General features: G+C 35.2%; 2 protein-coding genes across 3 annotated transcripts in view; one reads left to right on the top strand and one right to left on the bottom strand.

Moving 5' to 3' along the window:
- LOC128983477 (uncharacterized) overlaps positions 1-27,003 on the bottom strand; it is a 270,262-nt gene that overhangs the window by 112,211 nt on the left and 131,048 nt on the right. The window lies entirely within an intron of this gene.
- Positions 86-25,627, top strand: LOC128983476 (uncharacterized). 2 transcript variants are annotated; one of them, XM_054402772.1, is made up of 2 exons: positions 86-188; positions 22,962-25,627. In XM_054402772.1, the coding sequence occupies exon 2, from the start codon at positions 22,962-22,964 to the stop codon at positions 23,751-23,753; it is 792 nt and encodes a 263-aa protein (XP_054258747.1). In that variant the 5' UTR covers positions 86-188; the 3' UTR covers positions 23,754-25,627. The 2 variants fall into 2 exon arrangements, with proteins under 2 accessions (XP_054258747.1, XP_054258749.1); XM_054402774.1 differs by lacking the exon at positions 86-188 and adding an exon at positions 5,974-6,093.

The raw sequence follows: 27,003 nt of genomic DNA, 5'->3' as shown, positions 1-27,003 counted from the left end.
CTGTGACGTTGTCTGTGCCGTGGTGGGGCTACTACAGTGAGAGTTGGCGTTGCCAGTCCAGTCACTCAGTTCAGTCTGTCAGTGTTCACTGTTCAGTAGACCTTGTGTCACCGTGCTGTGCTTGTGTAACTGTGTGCTGCCTCTCAGTCTAGTCTCTCACTCCGTTCCTCTCTTGTTTATCTTTAACTGTAAGTTTGAATGTATTAAAATTACGTTAGTTTGGTGTAACTACTTTATAGCATAAGTAAATTCTCTACATTTTCTTCGGGTTTTCTATACTTTCTCTGGAGAGATTTTAGATGGTTGGGAGTGGATATCTCCTCTTTTGTGTTTACTTTATTAACGAACATATAGTAACCTCGCACAATAAGACACACTAAGGATGAGAATTGCAACATTCATATTTCCAATCACGATCACAAACTATAACACTTTGTTCTGTTAACTAGTACCTACATAGAGATGTATAATAAATCAATGACATTCAAATTTCTACCCAGAGAGGACATGATTCAAATATTTGATTTAGCATTTTTATTTCCGTTTTTTTGACACTTCATTTTAATTCTTAAGCGGTTAAGTATGTAATAGACCTCCCATCTATTTGGACCAACTGTACCCAACTTAAAAAGAACGTAGTTATGTGAGCCAGTCACAAAATGCGCTAGTGACTAAAACTCTATTTTCTACCTTAATTTTTGTTGCTGGATAAGGTGATGGGTCACAACAGTTGCTATAGTTCACAAAAAGTCATTCCATTAGTTTGAATCGTCAAAACGATTGTGTATCCAACAGAAATCGGTAATTTAGATAAGCAGAAATCTGTCGGTTAACAACGACGATTTTGGTTAAAACCTGGCTTCAAATTTAACATAGGGATGGAATGTCTAGTGGTACTTAATGATAGAATGGGGTAAGTTTTTTTTTATAAGCGAGTTTGTAGAAATTCGGGGAAAACATGTACGACCTAATTTATGTAATAACTATCAATATATAAATCCCAAAGTACCCATAAACTTTTGAGAAAACTAAAAGACATACCCCCATAAGCCATATACTTAAAATGTTCGTCATGATGAGAAAGCTTGCGCTAAAATATCCATTTTTTCATAAATTGCCCTTTAAGGTCGTAATTCCTTTCTAACGGGAACTTTTCATATTATACCTATTGCTAAAAATACCTCAGCTGTACTTATTTGTTTGTAATTCCTTTAATTTATTACTTTTTTAAATCGGGTGTGATTATTTGTTCGTATTACTGTGTTCTGTTTTATTAATAGTTATGAAGTCAGACGGGGTGAAGCCCGTAGGTAACAGCTAGTTCACATAATATCCATTCCCATAATGTCAAATGTCAAAATATTTTATAGAGATGAAGTTAACGTATTACTTTAATTTTACTATATTATATCGGTTTTATAAGGCAGTAAATATAATAAATTGTTAACCCATCAGTATACACAATCTTTTGATGGATTTTCAGCTTTTTATCAATTTTTAACGGTTCCTAATCTTGACATATCAGGACATGTCAGATGTCAAGAATACTAAATGACAAAAAGCATTTATAAAACCAAAACTGACCAATCTGTCTAGTTGAAGTCTTATGGGTAGGTTGAAAATATTTTAAATAGGGCTAAATGCTATCAGGTGTCATCTTTATTAAGACATATATACACGGTTCAGATCCAGAGATTATACGATTGTTGAAAATCATCTTTTTAACAATAGAAATATTCACATGACACCATGAACTAGTCACATTTTGCTGGCTACTTCGAATGTAAATCACCCATTAGCAGCAAAGTACTGTGGTTTAGGTTTTGCAAGTACACATAATATATCAGAGGAGCAGTGAAAGGTACAGACAGGTTAATGGTTGTTTTGAACCGCTGGACCGGCACATGCCTTCCTTGTTTACACCTACCTCCTGTCTGTCACCCGCAGCTGATCTCAAGGTCATTAGGTCGTTACACAGAGTATCCAACGTCAACATTACCGACTATATGTTGCATGTTACAACGTTCTACAACCAAGTAACCTGCCGCCACACTACGATGTGGGTATTCTTTCTAATATGTCATTTACTTATGCATAACAAGTTATGTTACATAAATTAGGACCGTCCTCTAGATAAATTACATGATAATAAGCTCAATGTGGCACAATAGAAAAAAAAAAAAAAAAAAAAAAAAAAAAAAAAAACTAAGCGTTGTTTGATGTTCCCAATTATGTTTACCGACTTTGAAAGTAGACTATAATGAATTTAAATAAGAAATGTTGTCTTTGCTTCGCTGAAAGATAATGGTGTATTTACTTGAATTTCTTGATCAATTTACGTGATGTATTAGCACATAAGTAACTGAACTTATATTTTGAGAAATAAACAAACATTACTCAGTCTTTTAGTTATTTAGTAAGAACAAAAAAGGGTAGTTTTGGTTCATTATGATACGACGAGACATAATTACATTCAATGGTCAATATTCAACTTAATCAAACTATATGTTTTCCACTATCATTAGAACAAACATAACATAAATTTTGGTGGTACATTATGGGGACAAATATTTTACATAAAAAACACTAATTCGCATGAACCATACAGTCTGTCCCACGAACGTGTCTCAAATTGATTACGGATAAACGGCTTAACGTACAAGGATGAAATACAATTATTTCCCGCTAAATCGACCAAAAGGAAATATACTTTAGCTACGACGTAAAAATGTTTTTAACCTTTTCCGACATAAGGTGTGCCAAAAACTGAGGGCCAGTAGTTCGAATCTCGGAATTTTCAAATGTAAATAATACTGTACATAACTTAAAAGGTATTTAATAGACAAACATTTTGGCGAAAACAGAAATGAATGATCTCTTTACGTTTCAAAATGGTGGCAGTTTTTTGAGGGAAAATCAATATGTTTTTAATACTCTGCGTTTCCTATACCAAGGCACTTGGCCCTTCTCCGGTTGAATTTTCTTACTCGTTAAGAAATTAGCTTTACTGTTTCAATGGAGCTCTCTAAATTGCAATATAGTTTAATACAATGGAAAGTTACTGATCAAATTAGTACCTCTGCACTCTCGTTCTGTAGGTACTGCCCTAGTCATTCCGGTAAAATAATTCACTTATATAGGAATTTGTTTCAATAAAACCGTTATAACTACTATTTACACAGCAGTTTAAAAATATTATGCTGTAGAGAAACATTGCACAGGTATAAAATGAATTTAGGTTTTTGTAACTAGCATAAAAGTTCAACATGTTCTTATGCGGTACCGGTAGTTTTAAATTATATTTTTACTTGTTAACAACTAAGAGCGAGATAGCCAGAAGAGTTTTGGTATATATTATTAAGGATTAATTTTGGTGAAATAAATAATACCACTTCAAAGCTAGAATTGTGTGTTATATTGAACATCTTACTTGAGTTTTGCACCGTTTATCTGATGATTAATCGTCGTTGATGTTAGATATAATATAGGTGATCAATACTTTGTTCATCATAGTGGTAATACTCGTTACCTGTGATTAACAAAATACAGTAGGTAATTATTGTACTATTCAAATACTGTACTCTTACTGTTGTAATTTCAACTTATAATATTTGTATTTTAGTTAAAAAAACACTTTGTGTTACATTACACATAACATGTTTATTAAAATATGAAAAGAATACAATCCTACCAACATTTCTTTTACAATATGTTACAACAAGAAAACTTAGGACACAAAGATAATATCCACATTCTGTGGTTTAGAGAGTTGCGTGGGAGAGTGGTATTTTATGTTTTAGCAGAACCTGTAATTTTAGTCTTTAGATTGCGACACGCGTCTAGGAAGGACTTCACTACTTTCTCTTTATGGTATCGCGTTTTGTTTTTACATGTCAACAATGATTAGCCCAAAGTATTGTTACTACAGAAAATATAGAATTTTTAGTTCACATGTAATTACATACCTCAATGTTTTTAATGTATGCGTATAGGTTTTTCTAACTGTTTAACTGTCTTGAGTTTCAGTAGTTCAAGAGCAAGATTAAGGGACTCCCAATTAGAAGTATTTGAAACTTTTATCGTATATTCTAAGTCTGTAATTCAATAAATAAAGTCAACGATAAAGACTTGTGTTCATGCATAATATACAGGCTTATCACCCGGAAATATTTTAATTAATATTATCTGCCCGCGACCATTGACTATACGTGTATATTCAATGCCGTGACACTCGTCCCTATGATGAAGTTCTGTATCTGATGCACTATTATGATATTATTCCATTTCTGTAAGCTTTTATACTGTATAATAGAACATGTTCTCTTGATTAATAAATTACATTTGTATAAGGGTATTCTTTTTTATTCGTCTTCGCTGAAATAGTTGGTTTACTTTACAAAGTCAAATGAGAAGTAAAACAGGAATACAGTATAATTATTGTTTGTGTAAAAACTAAACTAGCAATTATTGATAGAGATGAGTTTTATATACTTGTATATCGAGTAACATAAACCATCCTATGCCTAACTGTAATATAGAAAGAAGATCCAGTGTTAATTATTAGGAAGGCTACTTTATAATAGTCCTAAAATAAAATCAGCTACAATACTTGGTTAAAATTATTTGGATATTACAGTTGATTGATTCAATGTCTAATCCGAATAAGCTAGACATTTTTGTACATTTTTTTACAATTTATAATGACTAAATCAATAAATGTTTTACTACGGCTCACGAAACATTTAATGTATTGATAATATGGTTTGTGTTTTAGCCTGTAATGTTAGTCTTTAGCTTTTTAGTTTTTTTAGCCATTTAAATCCATTAAAATGAAATTTGTCAAAGTGCTAAAAAAAATAATATGTAGCCGAAACAAACATCAAGATCGGTATTTTGTTGAATGTTACACTACTGTAGCATGCTATCGTAGTGTAGAGGCATACTATTACTAAACCGTACCATTGATATACCGTAATGGGACATACGATTGCAGCACGAAGCAATTCCATTTCAATACAAAGATATTTAATTGATTGTTGTATGAATGCATTCAATAATTATACAGTAGTGAGGAGGCACACGACAGTAGTATGAATACCCAATTTTTACTATGGGGAGATTTGGAGATATCATTCTAGGACGGAGATATACCATTTTGCACTGTGGCATACCATTAATGACGTTGCATTTAGAAACGTTATTTGGATCACAAGTATCCAGTAGAACTGACAAAAAATGTTTGGTCAGTATCATAGCTGTTGTATTGTAATACGTTCGGAGATTTAATAAGGATGAATAACCACTGGGGTTTGATGTCCCGGTGAAAGTTTGGTTTGTGATCGCCGCAAGCTATGACAAGCCACGAGTAAGGGACTGTTTGTAGCCTTGGCATTCGCACTGGTATTGAAAATATTGATAAGTCTATCAGGACTTCCCAAACCATCATTTCCTTACTATAGTGTCCTACATGGTATGGGAATGTCAACTAGTAAAGCAGCGTTACGTTGCTAACCACGGCCACAGTGGAAGATACACTACAAATGTAATCATTTATCTAGTAAAAAAACCTTAGAAAGTAAAAGATACTGTATGTGTGCATAAAAACCCAACATAAATATTCTTACCTAGTTTTGTAAAATAATATAATCAACCACCCATAAATACAAATAAAAATACCAAATTAAACCTATAATAATAGTCAAGTATTAGTTATTAGAGGTATTTGTATTTACGATCATAAATATGCCAGTTTAAAATTATAATACTTAATCAATAATTTTGATAGTCCATTTTACAACCGTTCGTCGTTCCTTGAAAATTGTGTGAATCGGTAAAGTCATTTATCTTTCAAGTATATAACGCATACGAAAATTCATACTCAACTACTTTTTAAGATAAAATAATCATTTGACTCATGAATACTTCCTCAAAGAACTTTTGTCACTACACGTCAGTAGCTGATAAGCACATTAGTCAGTGATGATAAGTCACCTAGTCATATATGAGGTGAAGTGTTTGTAGCTGCTTCAGCCACTTCGTCTACCTAGAGAGAGAGACTCCCTGTTCTGATCAGTTTACCGCATCATAAACACAGTAAGTAAATGTAATTTGTGAATCAGTGAAATCGAATAAGCCATCTAAAATACTGTCCGCAATATCTTTGAATACAAATAGGTCTAGCTAGACATTCCTTTCCCATGGTTAAGTTGTTGCCATATTATAATAAAAACAAATTTAGTAAAATTGAACCACGAACGGATTGTGATGCTGTCGATTGCTGATTTCTAACTTGTACCTTTTATCCAAGCCATAGAAAGGACATCTTACTGTAAACTGAGGAATGTTTATGTCCAATGCATCCATCATTTACCAATGCATATATAGTAGTTTACGCAACGATCGCGCAAGGATAGTAATAATGACACGAGTAGAAAATTTAAGAACGAGCCTTGGCAAGTGCCTTAAAAACTTCTACGAGAGTCGTTAAGGTTAATTACACGAACTGCATACACTACCTACGATTGTTTCTTAATTACTAAAAATCACTACTTTAGTTTATAACCTCTCATGCCACCGATTGTGATGCAACGACTTATCTCATTATTTAATCAACTAGCTGGCCCGACGGGTGGTGTGACAACAGGACTGAATTTGACCTGGTCCGTTCTGGGTCCGCAGGCGCAGCCATGCGGATAATTTCAGGGGTGCGACATTAGGACTGAGGGAGATCTCCCTCGCCGCGTCGGTTTCTTCCCGTTCTCCCGCGGCCAGCACCCTTCTTCCTACCCTCACAGACACAGGCAAGAGAACTAATCACCTAAAGGAGTCGTTCACTAGGTCGCTGAGAACGCATCACCTCATGGAATCGTTCACCTAATTGCTGCGTCGTGTTTTTGAGAGAACTCGACAGTGCAGCATATTCTTTCCAGTTCAAAACTAAAATGTTTAATCACTCTAACAGTTGTTATATCCATTAAATAATGAATAAAATATAGGCTCTATTATTTTGTAAGTTACATAATGTATAGTGAATGGAAAAACGAGGAGTAAATAAAAAAAGCTGTTTAGTTGTGCACTGTCTTAAATAAAAAAAAAAATATTTTCCGAATTCGTTTAGCTCTTCTATCCGACCGATTTTCATGATTGAGGTCTCAAATTGAAGGTATGCACGCACAGATTTGCCATCAAGCATTGGCATATAATTATCTATAGTCTCACTCGGTCTATACGTAAACGAAATTTGCTCTCCATGTATTTCTTATAGGAGTAAAATTTGGGTTCTCTTTGCCGAGTTCTAGCTCTTCTACCCGACCGATTTTCATGATTGAAGTATCAAACTGAAGAAATGCACGCACAGATTTGCCATCAAGCATTGGCATATATATTATCTATAGTCTCACTCGGTCTATACGTAAACGAAATTTGCTCTCCATGTATTTCTTATAGGAGTAAAATTTGGGTTCTCTTTGCCGAGTTCTAGCTCTTCTACCCGACCGATTTTCATGATTGAGGTATCAAACTGAAGAAATGCACGCACAGATTTGCCATCAAGCATCGGCATATAATTATCTATTATTCCACTCGGCCTACACGTAAACAAAATTGCTTCCCTTATATTTTTTACTAGCAGAGTACCCGTCCTTCGTACGGGGTTGGCATATAAGTATCAAATGCTTATAGCAGTTATGAGTGAGGACATGGTTTAAGAAATTTCGGTTCTTTTTTAAGTTCGTTCGCTACGCTCACTCACCTTTAGGTTGGAGCTCGTTCGCTGCGCTCACTTTCCTTCAGGTTAGCTCGTTCGCTACGCTCACTTGCCTTCAGGTTAGCTCGTTCGCTACGCTCACTCGCCTCCAGGTTGAAGTTCGTTCGCTACGCTCACTCACCTTTTGCTGTTGTCATAAATGTAAAAGAAATAATAGTGCTAGTGCTGCACCCTGTTGGTAATCCTTGTAACTTTAATACTATTGAACATCACAGAACAGAACCAACTTGTTTAATTGAAACAGCTGTTAAGATTCAATAATTTCATTTCTCATAAGGTTAACATGGGAAACTCCAGAGCCACTGGGGCGGAGCCCGAAAGGATTTTTGGGATAAAAATATGCCTATATGTTAATCGGGAATGTGAGCTATCATCATGCCAAATTTCAGCCCGATCCGACCAGTAGTTTTCGCGTTTACTTTTCCCATACACACACACAGACACCACCTCTTTTTTATAATAGTATAGATGGGAGTTAATTTAGGGTTTTCTTTTCCGAGTTCGTTTGGCTCTTCTACACGACCGATTTTCATGATTGAGGTCTCAAAATGAAGGCATGCTCGCCAATAATTGACAAATATTTACCTACTGTATTACTCGACAAAAAACATAATTTGATATATTTTTGAGTTCTTACTACAATTTATGATGTATTTCACGAGTTACTATACAATCCTATATATTTTAGTCTAAGAACCTCCAGTGAAATACCGCCTTTCATTTAAGCTATTATTTATTCAAATCGGACGAGTTTAAAGCAAACGTAAGGTGAACAACCAACAGAAATATTATTTTCCAAAAGGGTTTTCTATGATTAAAATCAATAGCTCCAGTATTGTGCATGTTTTTGTACATGTTTAAAACTAAAAATAATTAGTAAATTATAGGCTTTAATTTGAGCTATTGATCGTTTGAATCAGTTAAGTTCAAGATACTGTGTTACTCAATCAAAAAATCATAAATTTGATTATATCTCGGATATTATATCTATCTTAACGCTGCGGAGCAGCATGGGTCCTCTAGTTTACTATTATTTATAAAATCGTTACTTGCATTAAAACCAGCTCAGTTTGAACAAACAAATACATTTAAATAGGGTATACAGTTTACCCAAAGACACTTTAAACTTTCACTTTACACTTTTTAGCCGGGGTATTTTGCATGTAGACCTAATGTGAATTTAGGCTTTTCATATTAGTAAATTTATGAAAATTTAATGTTCGTCATGGGCAATATATACGTTTAAAAATAGTTAAAGATATTAAAGTAAAACCTAAAATTAAACTAAAGTAATTATTAGGTTGTTAGTTAATTTTGTAGTACAGTGTTAAATTGTACTACTGTATTGATATAAGGAGTAAAGGTGTTGTTGACGTTAAGTCGTATTAACTGGGTTTATTTATTTAAATAATGCCAACTTTAAATATTTGGTACAACTTTCAAGCATAGAACTCACTACTGTGGACATACACCAACAACGCTCTGATTTTCGTTTCAGTACAGTGTGGTATTGTTAGTTTGTGGAACGCATCTCACGAACTCCCTGGATTGCAGCAAATGCAGCTCATAGAATTAAAATTTGATGTCATAGGGTTTGTTGTGGACGGATACTGATCTGTTATTTTCTGTGAACATATTTCAGAAAGTTCATTGGCATTGGTGTTGTAGTACATAAATTATTTCTCAGTAATCCATTACATACGACCTAATAGCTGGAAGGTCCAGATTACAGAACATTGGGAACTATGAACAGAGGAAAGGGAATGTGTGACCCTTCCTGGAATTCCTAGCTCGACGCAGACGTTTCTCTTTGTTAACTATGCATCAGGTGAACGGGATGTTGGTAAATAATAGAAAATCTCAATAACTAACGGTACCAAATGTTGTCATGGTGAAGTGTTGTTTAAAAAATAAAACATTTCTTTACTGACAATACATATCTTTACTGAGGATATTTCAATCCTCCAGCAGTGCTTGCTAAACAGAGGATGAGGATACTGTCCATCACATTGCTAAGTAAAAAAATATTTATACTACTTGAATTTACATGCTACATCAGTGACACACTTTTGATTGTCATTTATATATTTAGATAAAAAGATACATTTATGATATTATACGTTCCAAACAAATTAAAATATTGTAATTTTAAATTTCATGTAGTTTCCTGCTTCAACGCGAGGTCCGATATAAATTGTCGTTTTCATTCGTTTATGGTTTTCAATTTCGATAACTTGAGTGGAGTGATTGATTACATCATCTTTGAGTTGACTCTTGCAAGTCATCGGAAATTATTACTGTTATTCGTTTTGAAATAATGCCTGAAATACTTTGCAATGCTCGAATACGAGCAACAGAAGCACTAGTTTAAAATAATAGTTGTTAGCGCTGCAACGCGCACCCGTAGAGTATTATGTATAGGCCTACATCGATGCGCGCACCGGGTAACTGCTAGTAAACAAAAACTGTATGGATCATAAACATAAATAAATGGTGTCGCTTGCCGAAATGTAATAGTAATTTTCATTACCCTACACACGAAAGTACCTACACTTTTTGAGGTCGATTCACACATAACAGTTACGACACGTCACAGTTAGCCAAAATATTCTTTAATGGATTTTCTATTGCTTTATATACACTCATCCGGCGCAAATCCGTCAGTCGCTCTCCCGGCGTCCGTCAGTCAATTCCAGATTTCTTTCTACCGACATTTTTGGTTTTCGGCCTCCTGTCGGACGTGTTTGAGATTAGAAAAATAGTGGGGTTTTTCATTTAAATGATCGAGTTTGTATTTTAAGTACTGTTTGTAACAATGGACAAGATTTAGGATGAGATTTTGATAGAATATTAAGTTTTAATTTACCATTTTTCACCGTAACATCACTGTAAATATAGTAACGCAAGTCCGGCTGAAACCAAATGAATGACCCTGACAATCCACAACACATTAATTTATGTTACAGTCGATGGTAAAATTACTCGTTCCTACACTCTATACTTATATAATTTGCCTGAGAAATTTTGGATTCAACTGAGACTGAACTGTGACTGGTCTGTGGTGGAACTGTGACGGAACTGATATAAATGAACTAAGAAAATACAGTAGGTTATTTCCGCTACTGCAGCAAAATTACATAACGTTAACTTTCTGTGCATTTGTGGTGCACGGAACGTAACCGGTATGGGATTTTGCTGTGCAGACCCCATATTGAATAATCAAAGGTATTCGTATTGTTTACAAGTTTTTCGATATCGTAATGAAAATAATGTTAAATACTCATCTGAAAAGTGCCATTGCGGGTTCGAAAGCTTTTTCCAAACAAATAAATCTGGCTAATAATTATCATAAAATTTGGTAACTTATGGATGATAAGCATAAACAAATGACGGAACTGAACGAATCTTATACTAACTAGCAACACCGGGGGTGTTAGAAACTCTTTGCCATATTCTCATAATTGCTTGTTTCCTCTATGACATTTGTATTTGGAATGATTTAACTAACATCTGTTATATTCTTTGTTTTTTTTTAAATATACACAATTACAGTCCACTTAAAGCCGTTTAATTATTTTACCCACGACCGTTTTTTAAAAGTAACCATTTCAGTTTAGTTCTCAGAATGAAAAGTTTCACTTAACAGCTGTTTACTTTCATAACAGCATATTTCATTTCATAACAGCATAGTTTTTCTCATAACAACACCGGTAACGGACCAATGAGATTCAAGGATTGAGAGAAAAGAAGTAAAATTGTAATGTTTCGAAGCTGATCAGCTGATTTTATTCGTTGTAACAATTGACGTACAACACTTTGTTTTAGTAAATACACTTGTTAGTAAGCGTATTTTTAAACATAAAATCATAAAGGTCTCAATGTAATATTTCAATGAGTGCATCGTCATCACTTTTACACCATCCTAGGTAGCCTAAATAAGTGTTTACAATCTGAGTTAACAAAGCGGACTTTTGAATCAAGTCAAGTGGTACGGTTGAATTTCGTATCTAAATAAAATGGGTGATCAAACAACCATTTTACGGCATTTTAAAGGAACCAAAATTGTCTCTTCTGAATCTTGATCTCGTTGCGAGGCACTAGAATAGCGGCTAAATTATATTAATAAAGACGAATGCTAACAAGTGAACGATTCCATGAGCCGATCCGTTCACTATCCCACTAGTTCACTATGTGTCCGGGGTAGGGTGATGGGAATAAGGCAGGGAGAACGGGGAGATTCCATTCAGTCCTAATGTCGCACCCTCGCATTATGCCGCATGACTGCCCCAGAGGGCTCTGGCTGGCCCAGGTCAAATTCAGTCCTGTTGTCGCTTTACCGGCCCGACGGACGTCGTCCTGTCCTAATGAATGTGGGTTTATGTCAAATGCTCGTTCATTTTCAAGCTCGTTCGCATGGCTCAATCATGTCCTGGTTGAAGTTCGTTCGCTACGCTCACTCACCTTTTGGTTGCAAATTGGCTGTTTGTCATAAAAAATAATAGTGCTGCACCCTGTTTGGTAAACCTATTAACTTTTTAATGCTATTGAACATCACAGAATCAAATTGTTTAGTTGAACCAGCTGTTAAGTTCTTTAATTCCATTTAAATATGAGTACTCATAGGGTTATAATGGGAAACTCCAGAGCCACTGGAGCGGAGCCCTTTTGACGAATCTGCACCAAACTTCACACAAACCATCCTTGAATAATGCTTAAAAATGCCTGAAAGTTTCATTACAATCCGTCGAGCGGTTTCGGAGTCCATAAAGGACAAACATACATACATTGGATTTTTTTTATATACAGGGTGTTTTTAAAAGAATGCCGGGATTTTAAATGGTAATTGTTTGGATACTATTCAAGGTAAATAAACGTTTTATACGCCAAATTGAAGCTAAAATAACTAAGTTTTGTTTCCCGTGTAGCAAGGGAGGAAACATTGACCTTGGCATGCGTAAAACAGGTGCGGGGTGATAGGCCACTATTGTGACTCATACGCCTGACGCCAGTCGCCAGTACGACGGTTTAGGGCACAACAGAAGGCACAGATTGCAATTTGTAGTTCGCAGAGTTTATATCCATTGCTAAGTTAAACTAAATTTAAATCTACTTGATGATAAAGAAACTTTAAGCTGGTTTAATGAGTTTCGTGGCACCGAAATGTTTTGAAAAGACATTCACCTGGCCGGCTAAAAACAAGCGATTACATAGTCGAAGAAATCCGACAATTCTGCATCAGAAGCCCAAAACAATCGATTGTCCGACGAAGTCTTCAATAAAATATAGAGTCTTTGTGCCGAAAAATATTCATAGTTAAGACATCAGATAAACCTGCCGATCGCCCAACGCGTACAGACTTTGCCAGTTTTACGCTCATATAAGATTGATTAAAATTTTAATTTTAATCAATCATTCCGAATTGTATGAAAGAATGAGAAAAAAACTTTATTCTTTTCCCTTCAATTTGACGTTTAAATCGTTTAATTATCTTGAATAGTCCCCGAACAACGACCGTTTGAAATCCCGGCATTCTTTTAAAAACACCCTGTATATAGATAGATTACATTGGTCTTAACAGCTGATATGTGACGTTCTAAGATTTATAATTAATTTTACTTCTTTTCTATCAATTTTATTGAACCTCATTCGTCCGTTACTCGTGTTGTTAAGTGAAACAACAATGCTGTTAAGTGAATATTTTAAATTCTAAACTGGACTGAAATGGCTAGGTAAAAAATATGTCGTAGGTAAAAACTTTGACACTTAGAAACGGGACTTTAAACAATATCACACACACACTGTGGCCGGCTCATACTATTCAACTATTTTCTATTGGAATGGAAAATTGGCTACAGCGTTTCATATGGATGGGTTCCAATTATCCAACAATCAGTGCCAACACAGACTATCGCCCCACTGATATCAGTCGAATGTTGGAAATTGTAATATGTATTTTTTAAAGAGGGATATCCTATTTCAGGCATTGAATTGTTAATATGTCAACTTTCATAGTTTTATAACGCGTGGACAGATCCCGAAATTTAGCTAGCACTTAAATCCTGCAATGTTCAATTAGAATATTTTTTTCTAGAAGGCCTATTTTGTCAAAATGAAGACTATCTCGTTTTCTTATGACATCACAAGAAGAACTTAGAGATTTAAAAAAATGTTTTAAACTAAAATAAATAATTCCGGGGTTTACTCTGACAAATGCAGCAACGTCCTAAACACACCAAGTGAGAAGGCTTACCACTCTGCCTCAATCGATTTCTTCGCCAAAGGCAAGTTGCAGTGAAATTGCTTGGAATCACAGAATGAAATCCTGGAGAAAAGGTTGAAAAGGTTTTTTTTGCATTATTCATTGCTTTAATCACTAAACGTGTATACTGTATCATAATAGCCAGGAAGTAAAATATAATTTATTTTAATATAGTTATATCATTGTAAAGTAGTAATATTATCAATCTTTATCTCGTAATATCTCAACACTGTGTATTACGAATTGTAGGAAAACTAGTGCCCTACTTTTGAAATCAATAATATGCAATTGATATTGGTCTCGAATAGTGGAGGTTGAGTCATTTTAGTGTTCAAATATTACGGTACAATTGGAAAAAAAATTGAATAGAAGTAAGTGTAAAATAAATTTAAAAACATCTTATTAGTTATAATACCGTAATGTATAAGACTATTGCATTTTCTGGAGTGATTTAAATCAAATCAAAAGTCCGATTGAGTAAAATAAGCAGCCAAGAAACGACCTGATACTTTTCAGCTACCCCACTCCAACTGTTTGATAATTTTGTTAATAGCCCAAGATAGTTTGCGTTGCTGGTGTGGGGATTGTGTAGGAGGGACAGTGATAAAGGAGCCTTTACAGTTCACTGCGGTCGAGGAATGATCATGGATCTGCTGTAACTGGTCGCTGGTGTGGGGATAGTGTAGGAGGGACAGTGACAAAGGAGCCTTTACAGTTCACTGCGGTCGAGGAATGATGATGGATCTGCTGTAACTGGTCGCTGGTGTGGGGATAGTGTAGGAGGGACAGATAAAGGAGCCTTTACAGTTCACTGCGGTCGAGGAATGATGATGGATCTGCTGTAACTGGTCGCTGGTGTGGGGATAGTGTAGGAGGGACAGTGATAAAGGAGCCTTTACAGTTCACTGCGGTCGAGGAATGATGATGGATCTGCTGTAACTGGTCGCTGGTGTGGGGATAGTGTAGGAGGGACAGTGATAAAGGAGCCTTTACAATTCACTGCGGTCGAGGAATGATGATGGATCTGCTGTAACTGGTCGCTGGTGTGGGGATAGTGTAGGAGGGACAGTGATAAAGGAGCCTTTACAGTTCACTGCGGTCGAGGAATGATGATGGATCTGCTGTAACTGGTCGCTGGTGTGGGGATAGTGTAGGAGGGACAGTGATAAAGGAGCCTTTACAGTTCACTGCGGTCGAGGAATGATGATGGATCTGCTGTAACTGGTCGCCTTTGAGGCCGGTCATTGTGATGTAATAAGCATATCTCTTACTATCTGAACGTCTCAATGCAGGACTGAGGACAAAACTCATAGCTTGTGCTAGAAAGTACACGTCATATATTCTATATTGTACCCCTTCCGATATAAATATTTGTGCATCTACATACTCTAACCATTGAGTTTTGTTCGCATTACACTGTTAGCTATTTAAAAGACGTATGCTGTAAAATGCACTGTTAAGCGATTAGCTGTGAAAAAATCAATAAAGGATTCTCATTTGACTTCTTAACTTACATTGTGTTACATACTCTACAATTCAAAAGTTTTTAAGAAAAATAAATCCTAACCCAACACAGAGTCATTAGACTAAATTATAGATGTTTAATCTATGATTATAGATAGGTAACCAATACAGATTTATAGCCAAAATGCGAAAAAATACAATTCTCAATACTTTGTTCGAGATAGCTCTTTTTAAGATAGCTCAGATAATAGTGCACCTAAGTTACACTTTTTAATACGCGTAAAAACATAATTATGAAATTTTCAATCGACAAGAATTAAGATTCACTATGCGATCACTATTTTAACAATCCCGTGATATACCCAATGTATGGTAACAAAAACCTACACAAAATAACTGTAAAGGTCAATAATTAGCGGGGACGACCGTTGCTGAACCAAGGATGGAAAACGGCACTTAACGTACAGTACCTTGACACAAATGAGGGATACTGAAGCTTAGACCTTTCTCTCAAGAGGTAAACGATTACCTCTAGAAGAGGAACGATCGGAAGATTTGAGGTAAAAATTATCTCATTAGAGATGAGTAAATGAGTTGTGCGACTTACTCTTTCACGACGGGCCAAATGGAGCACAATCTTTCCTTGGTAAAGAACCTTCACATTTCAGATCCATCTGAGGATTAGAATATTTCATATATATGGTAGGTCTAGATCAATAGGAATGTAAAATATTAACTTCCCCGTCTCAAATAATGTTGATTAGTATATTGGTTGTTCTGAAGAAATCGTTTTCTTCTTTATGCGTTCGTTCTCTTACTGCGGATGGCTTTTTAATGTGTTATAGAGTTCGGAACATTTTTGTTTATAATATGTTTTTTATAGATATCGTGTGATTGGTCGAAATTAAATGATTTCTTTCCATTTCTGACTAGGAAGGGAAACAGGTTCCACCTGTTGACCCTGCCAATCAAAGAGAAATTTCTTGAATATTTTGCATCAATTTGGCACGATTACCTCGTCTCACTTTTCACACACCCACTAACTCGCACGAGCCTAGATCACGTATTCATCTTTTCCACACTATTAGTAGCTCATTAAGTTGTTTTTAGTTAGATTGTTAATTATGAGTTAAACCCAATCCGAACAGGATATAACTTAGTTCGTCACAAATTATCTTTTTTTATCATTTATCAAATCAAAATTAAAAAATTCTGCAACATAATTAAACATAAAAGTTGATAAAATATTAAAACTGAATGTTGATTAACTTTACCAAGGCCGATCGCTTACCCAATGATTAGACCACCACGAGCAACAATACATAGAGTAATGTGTGGCAGTGGTTGATCATGAAGTATTCCAATGTAAAATAAACCCAAAAGAGTATTTAAACGTTTCTCTGCTACGTTCATATTACTCAGTAGGTGACCAGCTAGACTACATTTAGCAGTTACCGTACATAGGACTCTTAACCGGTTTAAAAACATTTTAATTTTTTCTTATTTCCATACCTCAATAACATTTTCGTAAAACAACCGTTACTTAAAATGAGCGAGATAAATAGAATATTTCCAAAAAAACTTCCTAAAAATTACAGGTTAGGGCCTAATTTAGTAGTTAATATTAAGTTTATTAGTAAAAGGTAAAGCGTTTGTATTTTTCTATCATATGAGCTCCATGATAGACTGCGGGGCCTACATGGAGCTCATGTCTAAACAGGAGAGGGATTCCTCAGTAATGGAGGACGCACCTGACATATCGGCCAAGGGTACATCAATTGCATCGGTATGCACTTCTGGCTAGAAGACAGTAAAAATGTTAACATATTTTAAATATTTAGGATTAATGCATTTATTCAAAACGGCAAATAATGGGATTGTAAGTAACACATAAAATATTTATAAGGATAAGTCGTTGGTGTATAATTTAAGGATATTTGTCACCTTTTGTAGAAAAGGTTGTTCACTGTTAAAACTACAGGTATGGTTAAAACGACGATCATCTTTCCGTATAATTAATATTCATTTAAGTATTTCACCGAAGTTCTGCTATTGGCCCTTGAAAAACAATTGGTCCAATAAGAGGTTAGCTGTGTAAATGTGGCATTGTTGTGATTGTTGTGATTTTCCTATTAGTTCATAAACGAAATATTGAATAATAAAAAAATACATAAATACATAAATGTTGAAATATTGAAATATAGTCGTTGAATTCCTCCAGTCTATTCAAACAACAAGAATTTTACAACCTTTTTCTAATCCATCCCTGAGCTTATACCGACTACTAAAAACCCCTATGCCTAGGGGTTTTCTTTAGTTTTTTTGTTGTTTTTTAAGGCTAAAAGACAAATACTCATGCTCGCCCAAGTTTGCAGTTCTATTTAGCATCATATCTCCTTTGCTTAGCTGAAAAGGATGATCAATGCGTGTACAAAGATAGATCCTTTTCTGACTCTGTGTCAGAAATGTCTTCCAATCGTGCCCAACCGTTTTCCAAGTAGGCAGCTTTGTAAGCAAGACAGATTATAAAATATTATGTTTTATATCCATATATCCGTATGGTCTTGTTTGTTTGACAATATCGACAAAAACTATTCTTATGAGTTATACTGTATATCTTAATCTAACAGTTAAACAGATATTTCAACAGTAATAATAATACCTAAGTAAGTATAACATTATAAAAAATAAACTATTCACACAATTTAACGAAAAAGTTCTATATTTCGGCATTAGCCTTATTCAGGAACAAACAAATATAAGTGTTTGTTTGTTCCTGAAGAAGGCTAATGCCGAAATATAGAGCTTTTTTTAGCTTATAATGATTTAGCCGTTTGACAATACTATGAAGAAACTTAGTAAGTATAACAATAAGTCTCGTTATCGTTATTATGTCGTTCACTTAGTTATCATTAGGGCTATTAATTTCACTATACAGTACTTACTTGTATTTGCTTGCTTTACTTGTATTTGTACAAACGTGCGACAGTTATTGGAGGTAAATGACAAATCAATATCCTCCACGTAGTTGGCCGAGTGCCAAGCTACAGCTACCAGTAGTTGTAACACTTCATGTAAATAACTTGTGGCAGAACATGTTGGCAATAACCACAGTCGACCGGACAATGTGTCCAGTGAACACTTTTGTCAAAGTAGTAAAGTACGATAGCTACATAATTTTAAGCCAGTGGGTACGACTATATGAAAACTAAGATCCCTAGTAACTAAATAATGTTACGTTTATTAACTTTTCATATTTCAGACTAATCTGAGATCACATAGATTAGTTGGTCAAATGACTAGGTTAACTAGTAGTTACAGTTCTAGGACCAACACTTTACGATCGACAGAGGCTGTTTGACTAATACCATTACACTCAATGCTAATAATAAATTCCATTGATTTATACGATTTTGATTTTACCAACTCTATTACCTAAACTCCATAGCCTGTATGTTCTGCCATTTTACAGCTCAGCTGGGTAGCTGAGTGGTTGAAATGCTCACCTATTAAACAGATGATTACCAGGTTCAATCCTGTTACTGGGCCCAGATCTTCTTGATCATCAGGACTTTCTTAAACGGTCCTGACTAAAAACCCAGGTAAACTTGGTCAGGAAAAAATTTGTCAACTTATCTATTTAGCATTTAGTCATCTTCGCTATAGGAACCTTGATGTGTCGTCGTATTAAAAATCTAATCTAATCTATTAATTATCGTTATCGTTCTTGTAAGACAGTGATGCTCTCCAATGTTCGTATTGTAAGCTAACTATGGATGATTGAAGAATGGTGTGAGATGATCTGTGTAGCTTTGTTACTGACTATGATCAGCCGTTTCACCAGTCAGGATCATATTTCAAGACCAATTATCAAGGACGACCGAGTCCGGTTTGAAACATTAAAAACCTACTGACTTTTCTCACGATTGAACAGGCAAAGTTTTATTTTTAGGTGTGTACGATAACCAATCAGCTACCAAGCAAGAAATGTTTGAGGTTATGATAAACATAAGAAATGACATGTGTAGAGGATAGCAAATATCACTTCGTACTACATGAGTCACGCTTGGACGGATGAACCCTGACAGGTCACAGGACCCGAGTTGCAGTGTTGTTGATATAAGGAAGTCTGTGACGTGGTTGACCTTGAAACAGGTGAACCAAAACCAGACACTTATTACATAGCTATCACTCGCTGAGCTACGTCACATATCTACCGTTACTGCTGCTATAATAGTAATGATCCAATAATATTTTACACTCGCTTTGCAACGTAAATTAATGCCTCATTAAGATCTGTATATGACTCGAAAACAATTGTGCTGTACCGCAATCTTTTGTAGAGACATTAAATAGCTTGATGGAGCGAGTAGCTTTTAGAATTTTTTATAGAGACTAGTAAAATATTGCAGTTACCATTGTTGTTGCTATTATTTATAAATGTTGCTTTAAATATGTCATTCCATATAGTTTAATGGAACAAAACTAAGGTAAATTTAAGTGATTGTATTCTTTGACGGAATAGTTTAATAATATCGGGTATGTATGGATAGCTTTACACAATTATTCAGTATGTTTCATGTGACTGTAATTCTTATAGTGTCAGATTAAGTGTAAAAAAGGGCCATGTGGCCCTAAATTTGCGTAAAAAAAACAAGAATTTTTCATTTTATTTCATTTTTTTCATTTCATAGAGTTCCAAGAGTTTTCTTTATAACGTTTAACGTTTACAATGCGTTGCAAGATAAAGAGGAGACGCGGTCTACAAAGTGAGAGCGTTTCTTGCGAATCACGAATGTGTTACAAGGATAGTTGGGGCTGTAAAATTACGGTACCTCTCTTACTGTATTGGATTCAGATTGGTATTGTTATACGTACGTGTTTAAGACGTACATTGCGGAATTTGTAAAATACTTTGAAAAAAATTAGAATAATATTAAGTTTTCTGATAAATTATTTATACCTACATAACCAAAACATTAAACACTTTTTATAGCGGGAAACAGTTTTTGATGTATTGGTAATTATTTTTACCAAAGTTTTGGAATCACATAAACATTTAGAATTAAATTCTATAAGATAGTAAAAACTTCAAAAACGTCAACCCTTTAAATGCTATACATCGATACATCGTATATAACTGATCGCCGATAAATCAGAGATATACTCCAGCTGATCATCGCTAAGTCAGAGAGATACTACAGCTGATCTTTCTCTGACTTAGTGGTGATCAGCTGCAGTATCTCTCTGACTTAGCGGTGATCAGCTGCAGTATATCTCTGACTTAGTGGTGATCAGCTGCAGTATTTCTCTGACTTAGTGGTGATCAGCTGCAGTATATAAGTCAGAGAAATACTGCTGCTGATCACCGCTAAGTCAGAGAGATACTGCAGCTGATCACCGCTAAGTCAGAGATATACTGCAGCTGATCACCGCTAAGTCAGAGAAATACTGCAGCTGATCACCGCTAAGTCAGAGAAATACTGCAGCTGATCACCGCTAAGTCAGAGATATACTGCAGCTGATCACCGCTAAATCAGAGATATACTGCAGCTGATCACCTCTAAGTCAGAGATTTACTGCAGCTGATGAACGCTAAGTCAGAGATATACTGAAGCTGATCACCGCTAAGTCTAAAATATACTGCAGCTGATCACCGCTAAGTCAGAGAAATACTGCAGCTGATCACCTTTAAGTCTGAGATATGCTGCAGCTGATGACCGCTAAGTCAGAGATATACTGCAGCTGATCACCGCTAAGTCAGAGATATACTGCAGCTGATCACCGCTACAGAGAGATACTGCAGCTGATCACCTCTAAGTCAGAGAGATACTGCAGCTGATCACCTCTAAGTCAGAGAGATACTGCAGCTGATCACCTCGTGCATTGTCTTCTCTTCTCAGACAGGATTCTGTTTAATAATTACCGACTTGCACGTTTTCACTTTCACACGCGCGAGTTTATTGCTAATTATTAAGACATTTGAAAGCTCTCACTTCCTACTGTATGCAATTCCTTTCCACAATTCTTCAATTCTTTTACATACATAGGCTCTTGGCACTAAACATTTAACAAGGTACATATCATTATATTAAACTGGTTCTACCAAGTGTAATCTGTTCACTTGCAACTTCGTAAAAATCCAAACCATCCTAACTGCATTTGCACAGGACACGTTTTCTTGAGACACAGTTCATTCCTTAGTCAATGAAAATTGTTTATTAAAAAAACAAAACAAATGGTAGGGCCTAATATTTAGATATGTTTGTTCTTTCGGCTAATGTTATGCCTGTTGTAACCTCGGAAATGCTGATATGTGTATTGTGTGCCTGGATAAATTCCTGCGACTAAAAGAAACACCAGGAAACTGCCACCTAGTGGGTAAGGCTCCAAGGCCTGATTTCATTATTAATGCTAAGATGGGTTGAGGACTGGGGACCGTAGACCTTGTCAGATAAGGAGTGGCCAAGGTCAAGGTCAACTGCCATCTCCTGATGTCATTGCCCTCTGTCACTGACCATCGTCACTAGTTGACTGATCGTCTTTGAGAGTGTCCTACTGCATTCTATTTGTAAATTAGTCATCCTTGCTTAAACTGCCATATCAACACCTCTTTCAAATTTCAGGAGTAACTGTAATACTTTATACAGTATTATTTTTGTGGTTTTATAACTTTAAACCCCGGGACTCAATATCCAGAATAGTCTCACCTAAATGTAATGAAGGAGCACAAGTTGTCGAGGCTGAGTCGAAGACCTTTACCTTAGAGCCATAAACTTGTTATTGCTACTACGTGTTTGAAGGTCTTCGTATTGCGTGGTCCGCTTGTAGTAAACTGTATTCACACACTTTGGGCGAATAATTTATAGACATCTCAATCGTCCACGCATTACATTGGAAACGTTTAACAAAATACAGAACATAGTTGGACACCTTAAATCGTATCACATGATACATTTTAATGATATATAGTTTTATCATTTAGTAGTTACACTTGCACACAGGTTTGGTACCAGGTAAAACTGTAGAATCTACTAAACAGCTGTGTTCATATCGCATATATTTAATACAAACTCTAGGGAATTACAAAAAAATGTGTATATGAATACACTTTAAGTTTAAGATATGTCTTACACTGTAAAATGTAATATTAAATATTTATTAACATTTGTTTGATCTTTTTTGTTATTATTTTTAGTCATTTAGTCGGTCCTCAATATAAGCGACTATTGCGACCATCTCTCCTAAAACTATGTCCCATTCCATTTAACATAATCTAATTAATAAAATCTAGCCCTAGAGGTTACGGCATTACTACTTGCATAAACTCCTTGGTGGGATTTGAACCTGGTAACTCGGGGACCAAAGTCCTGCGCCCCATCACTAGACCAGCTCGCCCCTCAACGTTAGCTACACTATATCTAGAGCTGGTATCTTTCACTCAGTATAATCAAACCTGACTGTTTGTTGCAGATGCTGGTCAGCATGATCCCCCTCGCCATGGCGCTGGTCTGCGCCTTGTACAGTCAGGTCACAGCAGAACCTGCTCCTCAGTTCCATCCCTCAGGATATCACGGTGGCCGTCACTGGTCACAGGCTCGCAACCACTCCTTCGCCGCGCCTAAAACCAGCTTTGACTTCCTAGACCCCGCGACCTCGCCGGTAGTGGATGATATGATCAAATCACAGGTTCCTCGTCAGTCTGGTCTTTACGGGATTCCTTTCAGCTTCGCAGGACGGAACGAAAACTTTCCTCCACAGCAAGCAGCCCAACAACCGGGATACTCTCAAGGGTATCCGGGTTCCCCGAACTTCCAGAACAATCAAGGGTTCCAAGGCCCTCAGCCATCTCAAGGGTTCCAGGGCCAGGGTTTCCAGGGTACACCGGTATATCCTCAAATCTACAAGGTAGACAATTTGATCATCATCGCTAACCCTCCCGAACAGCAAGCTTGTCCTCAGACATGCAACATCAAGCCTCTAGACAAGAACACGTTCCCCGGCAAGGACGATGAACTGGACAACAGGTTGGGCCTGAGTGACCCCAGCGAGCCTACCAAGTGTACCTGGGCCATTGTAGCGTGTTGCGCCCCCGGCAACAACGAGGTGCGCTACAACTGCTTCGAGCTGATGGGATGTCCGGGTCTGTTCCTGGGACAGAATCCTTGCACTCCTAGGTTCGTGGAGGCGGCGACACAGTCAGCGCTCAACTTTTACCGCAGTGGCAACTCCAATACCACGGCTAGCGACACCAACCAACTCTAAACTCACTATTTTAAAACGAAACTTACGCCATATTATATTTTTTTGTCTATTATATTATAAGTGTTTGTTATGTGTCTCCTGCGTATATCGTTGTTGTTTAGATTTCACTCTTGACTCTTGTTGTTAGATCATGTTCCACTAAGTATTTCTGTTGTTAAGGAATTTTCTACAAATACGTTAACTAAACAGTATTATGAGCGATTATTTTAATAGCGATGAAACTTTTAACCACATGATATAATTTACATGTTTATTAATGTTTTGATGAAGCAGTGACGACAACCGTAACAGTATTCGCATAATGACCAAGAGGCCGTTACTTATTTAAAAAGACCTTCTACTGTATCATTGTTATTGGCTTATCACAACTATTTAGACACGTCAGTTAATCAGTGTTTCATCGTTAAGTTGTTCTCTAGCATATGAGGTACAATTTCTTATTTTCCCTAACATAAAATTATTAAAATTATTGTTTAAATGTTTCAACAAAATCATATTTTTTAGTTTTTTCCTTTTCATCATCCTCCTCCAAATTAATGCACGAGCCTTATTGTGTTTAAAAAATATGGTGAAGATTATACAGCTGAATGCACAATTAATAACCTCTAGATTATTATTTTATACTTTTGAATTGTTTATAATATTTATACAAAAAAGGAATAACTTAAATTTATATTAAAATTATTGCTTGTGATATATTTATAGCTATACCTATTGATAGTGTTAAATGTATATAGTGTACATATTATATTTACGTGTTTATAACATTAAATTAGGTGACAATGGTTCCTCTATATAATAATCAAACGATTTGTTTATTGTGAGATGAACAACAATGTCATGTAAATGTACATGAACATGATAACAATTGTAAAGATTATTAGGAATATTTAAGTTTTTTTATTAGTGATCATTATAGCAAAATATTGACGGATTTAAGAGCAACTGACAAGATTAATAATTCCTCTAAGATATTGCATTAAGTTTAGTAGAGATTTTCCCTAAAAAAATTAATAAACTAATATCACAGATTAATTGTTTTACCTGTGCGACGGTATAATAAAATATACTAGAGGTCGTCCAGTGGTCGAACACTCGACCAAAAATTTTTAATATACAGACTTCTCCATTTTCACCCCACACTGTAAATAAAATATGTGACTGTAATTTTTTTCCTTTTGTTTTGATTTTCTGTTTATATTTCGTTGTTATCTCGTCACAAGCATGGCAACCCATAAAGCCCATGTAATTTTGTTTTTGATTTAAAATTAATTTTTTGTTCTTATATTTGAGCCTATTTGATTTTTTAATGGAATTCTGCACATCTACAGAGAATATATTTCTAACAGAATGCGTAGATTTTCCCTTTTATGCACACGAGCTGAGAAAAAAGGTTTTAAAGAAACATGCTTGCCTATTAATATACAGATAGAAGATCGTTCACTTTAAAATTCCTTAGTAGTAGAGTCCAGCATATCCAAGTTTAACCAACTTAATCGTGCGATGTGAATATGCTAAAGTGAATATGCTTGTTTTTGCACCGTGTACTTTTTTTGCTTTAATGAATCTTGTAGAAATTTTGTTATTAGCTAATAACAATAATACGTAAAGTTTTAGTTGTAGTATATTTATTTTAAATTTAAGTACAATGTCATTTTATTTACGACTTATATTAGGATTTTGTTTAATTAAGTTTATTTTACCGTATACTGGTTTTACAACTTATTTCTTATTGTCGCATTGCATTACTACTTATTAAAGCCAATTGTGACACGTAGTTGATAGGAACGCCAGAGACCTCAATTATGTGACATCTGTTATGTTATGTACAGCTCTGTTAAGGAGTTAATTAATATAATAAATCTACCTTTGTACTAATGTCTTATTATTAACAGGGTCTTTAGTGTAATACAGGGTTGTACAACTCTTATATCAAGCCAGCTCACAGAATTTACATGCAACAACTATCAAGCTTTGCACACAATGACCAGACTACTCGCACTTAAATTGGTTAAAACTCGGATGAGTTCTTTTGACTATGTGGAGTAGATACTTTTTTTTTTAAAGAATGTATGCACATCTCTAAAATCCACGTTTATTCACGTTGCATCTAAATTTTTGTTTAGGATTAGGTCTTCAAATTGAGAAATTGTAAAATGCCGTTTTTAATATTTAACTTATCGTCTATATAAAAACGTGAGTGCGGGTTTTTTTATTTAATGATTGAAACTCGACCACTAGGCGGACTTTAATGATTGTTGTGTTGAAAGAAAGATAACTTTGATAGGGAATGTTTAAGCCATCATTTTAGTTAGCAGTGTCAGTTTAGCAAATCTTTTTTAGAAATTAAGTTTAAATTGAGAAAAAAATTAGCAGCCGACGCTATCATTTAAAGTATGTTTCAAAGTAATTTTGTTTAACTAACACCTGGTTTTAAACTGTCACTAAAACGTTACAAGTTGTTTACTGATTTTGATTTTTTTTATATTACTGATTTTCATATACCAACTTTCAAAAGCCTAAAACTGAAATAAAAAAATAGTATCGTTTAGTAATGCAGTTAACTCGTATTTAATATAGGAAAATATTTAGTTTTTGGTTTATTACTCAAATACTAAAAAAAAAGACAGTAGGTGTAGATTGGAAAGTTATTAATCTTAACAAAACGCTTGAAATGATATGCTATTTGACATATATTGCCATTTGATTTTTTATTTACAGGGCCATCAACATAAAATTAAATTAAATTTTGATAAAAATTATCATTTCGAAAATGTTATTACATGTGACACATCATTGTAAAGCTGTGCTTACCAGGATTACGCATTTTCAATCAGAAGGAAAAAAGTTTAGCGGTTTAGAAAATACAAGGTATTACAGTACTTCAATAAGTGAAACATTGACAAAACTGGCCGCCATTTTGAAACGAATTGAGATAAATGAGTTCTGTTTTCACCAAAATGTTACTCTTAGCAAGACCTTTCTAAAGATTAACAGGTCATACAGGTTGACATAAGGAAATTTCGAAATTAAAACCCGGGACCTAAATTTCTGGAACACCATGTGCTTGGATCACGTTCTAAATATTTTAAATGGATTCTTCGTATGTGATTTAGGGAGGAATGCTGTAATTTTATTTCTCCCTTCTAGGTGAAAACGTATTTTCGTAAAAGTATGTGCACGGTTGGTCTGCTTCACCCTGTATATTAAAAAGAGGATAGTGGTAAATCATAAATGAGAATTCTTTTTA

Source organism: Macrosteles quadrilineatus, unplaced genomic scaffold (assembly GCF_028750875.1).
Source record: "Macrosteles quadrilineatus isolate MER2022 unplaced genomic scaffold, UCM_ALF_1.0 Scaffold_1__1_contigs__length_201487025, whole genome shotgun sequence".
Lineage (NCBI taxonomy): Eukaryota > Metazoa > Arthropoda > Insecta > Hemiptera > Cicadellidae > Macrosteles > Macrosteles quadrilineatus.
Note: the sequence above shows the minus strand (reverse complement) of the source record. Positions and strands in the feature narration are given on the sequence as shown.

Coding starts and splice junctions, on each gene's coding strand:
- LOC128983476 (XM_054402772.1), top strand. CDS start 22,962: ATGCTGGTCAGCATGATCCCCCTCGCCATGGCGCTGGTCTGCGCCTTG.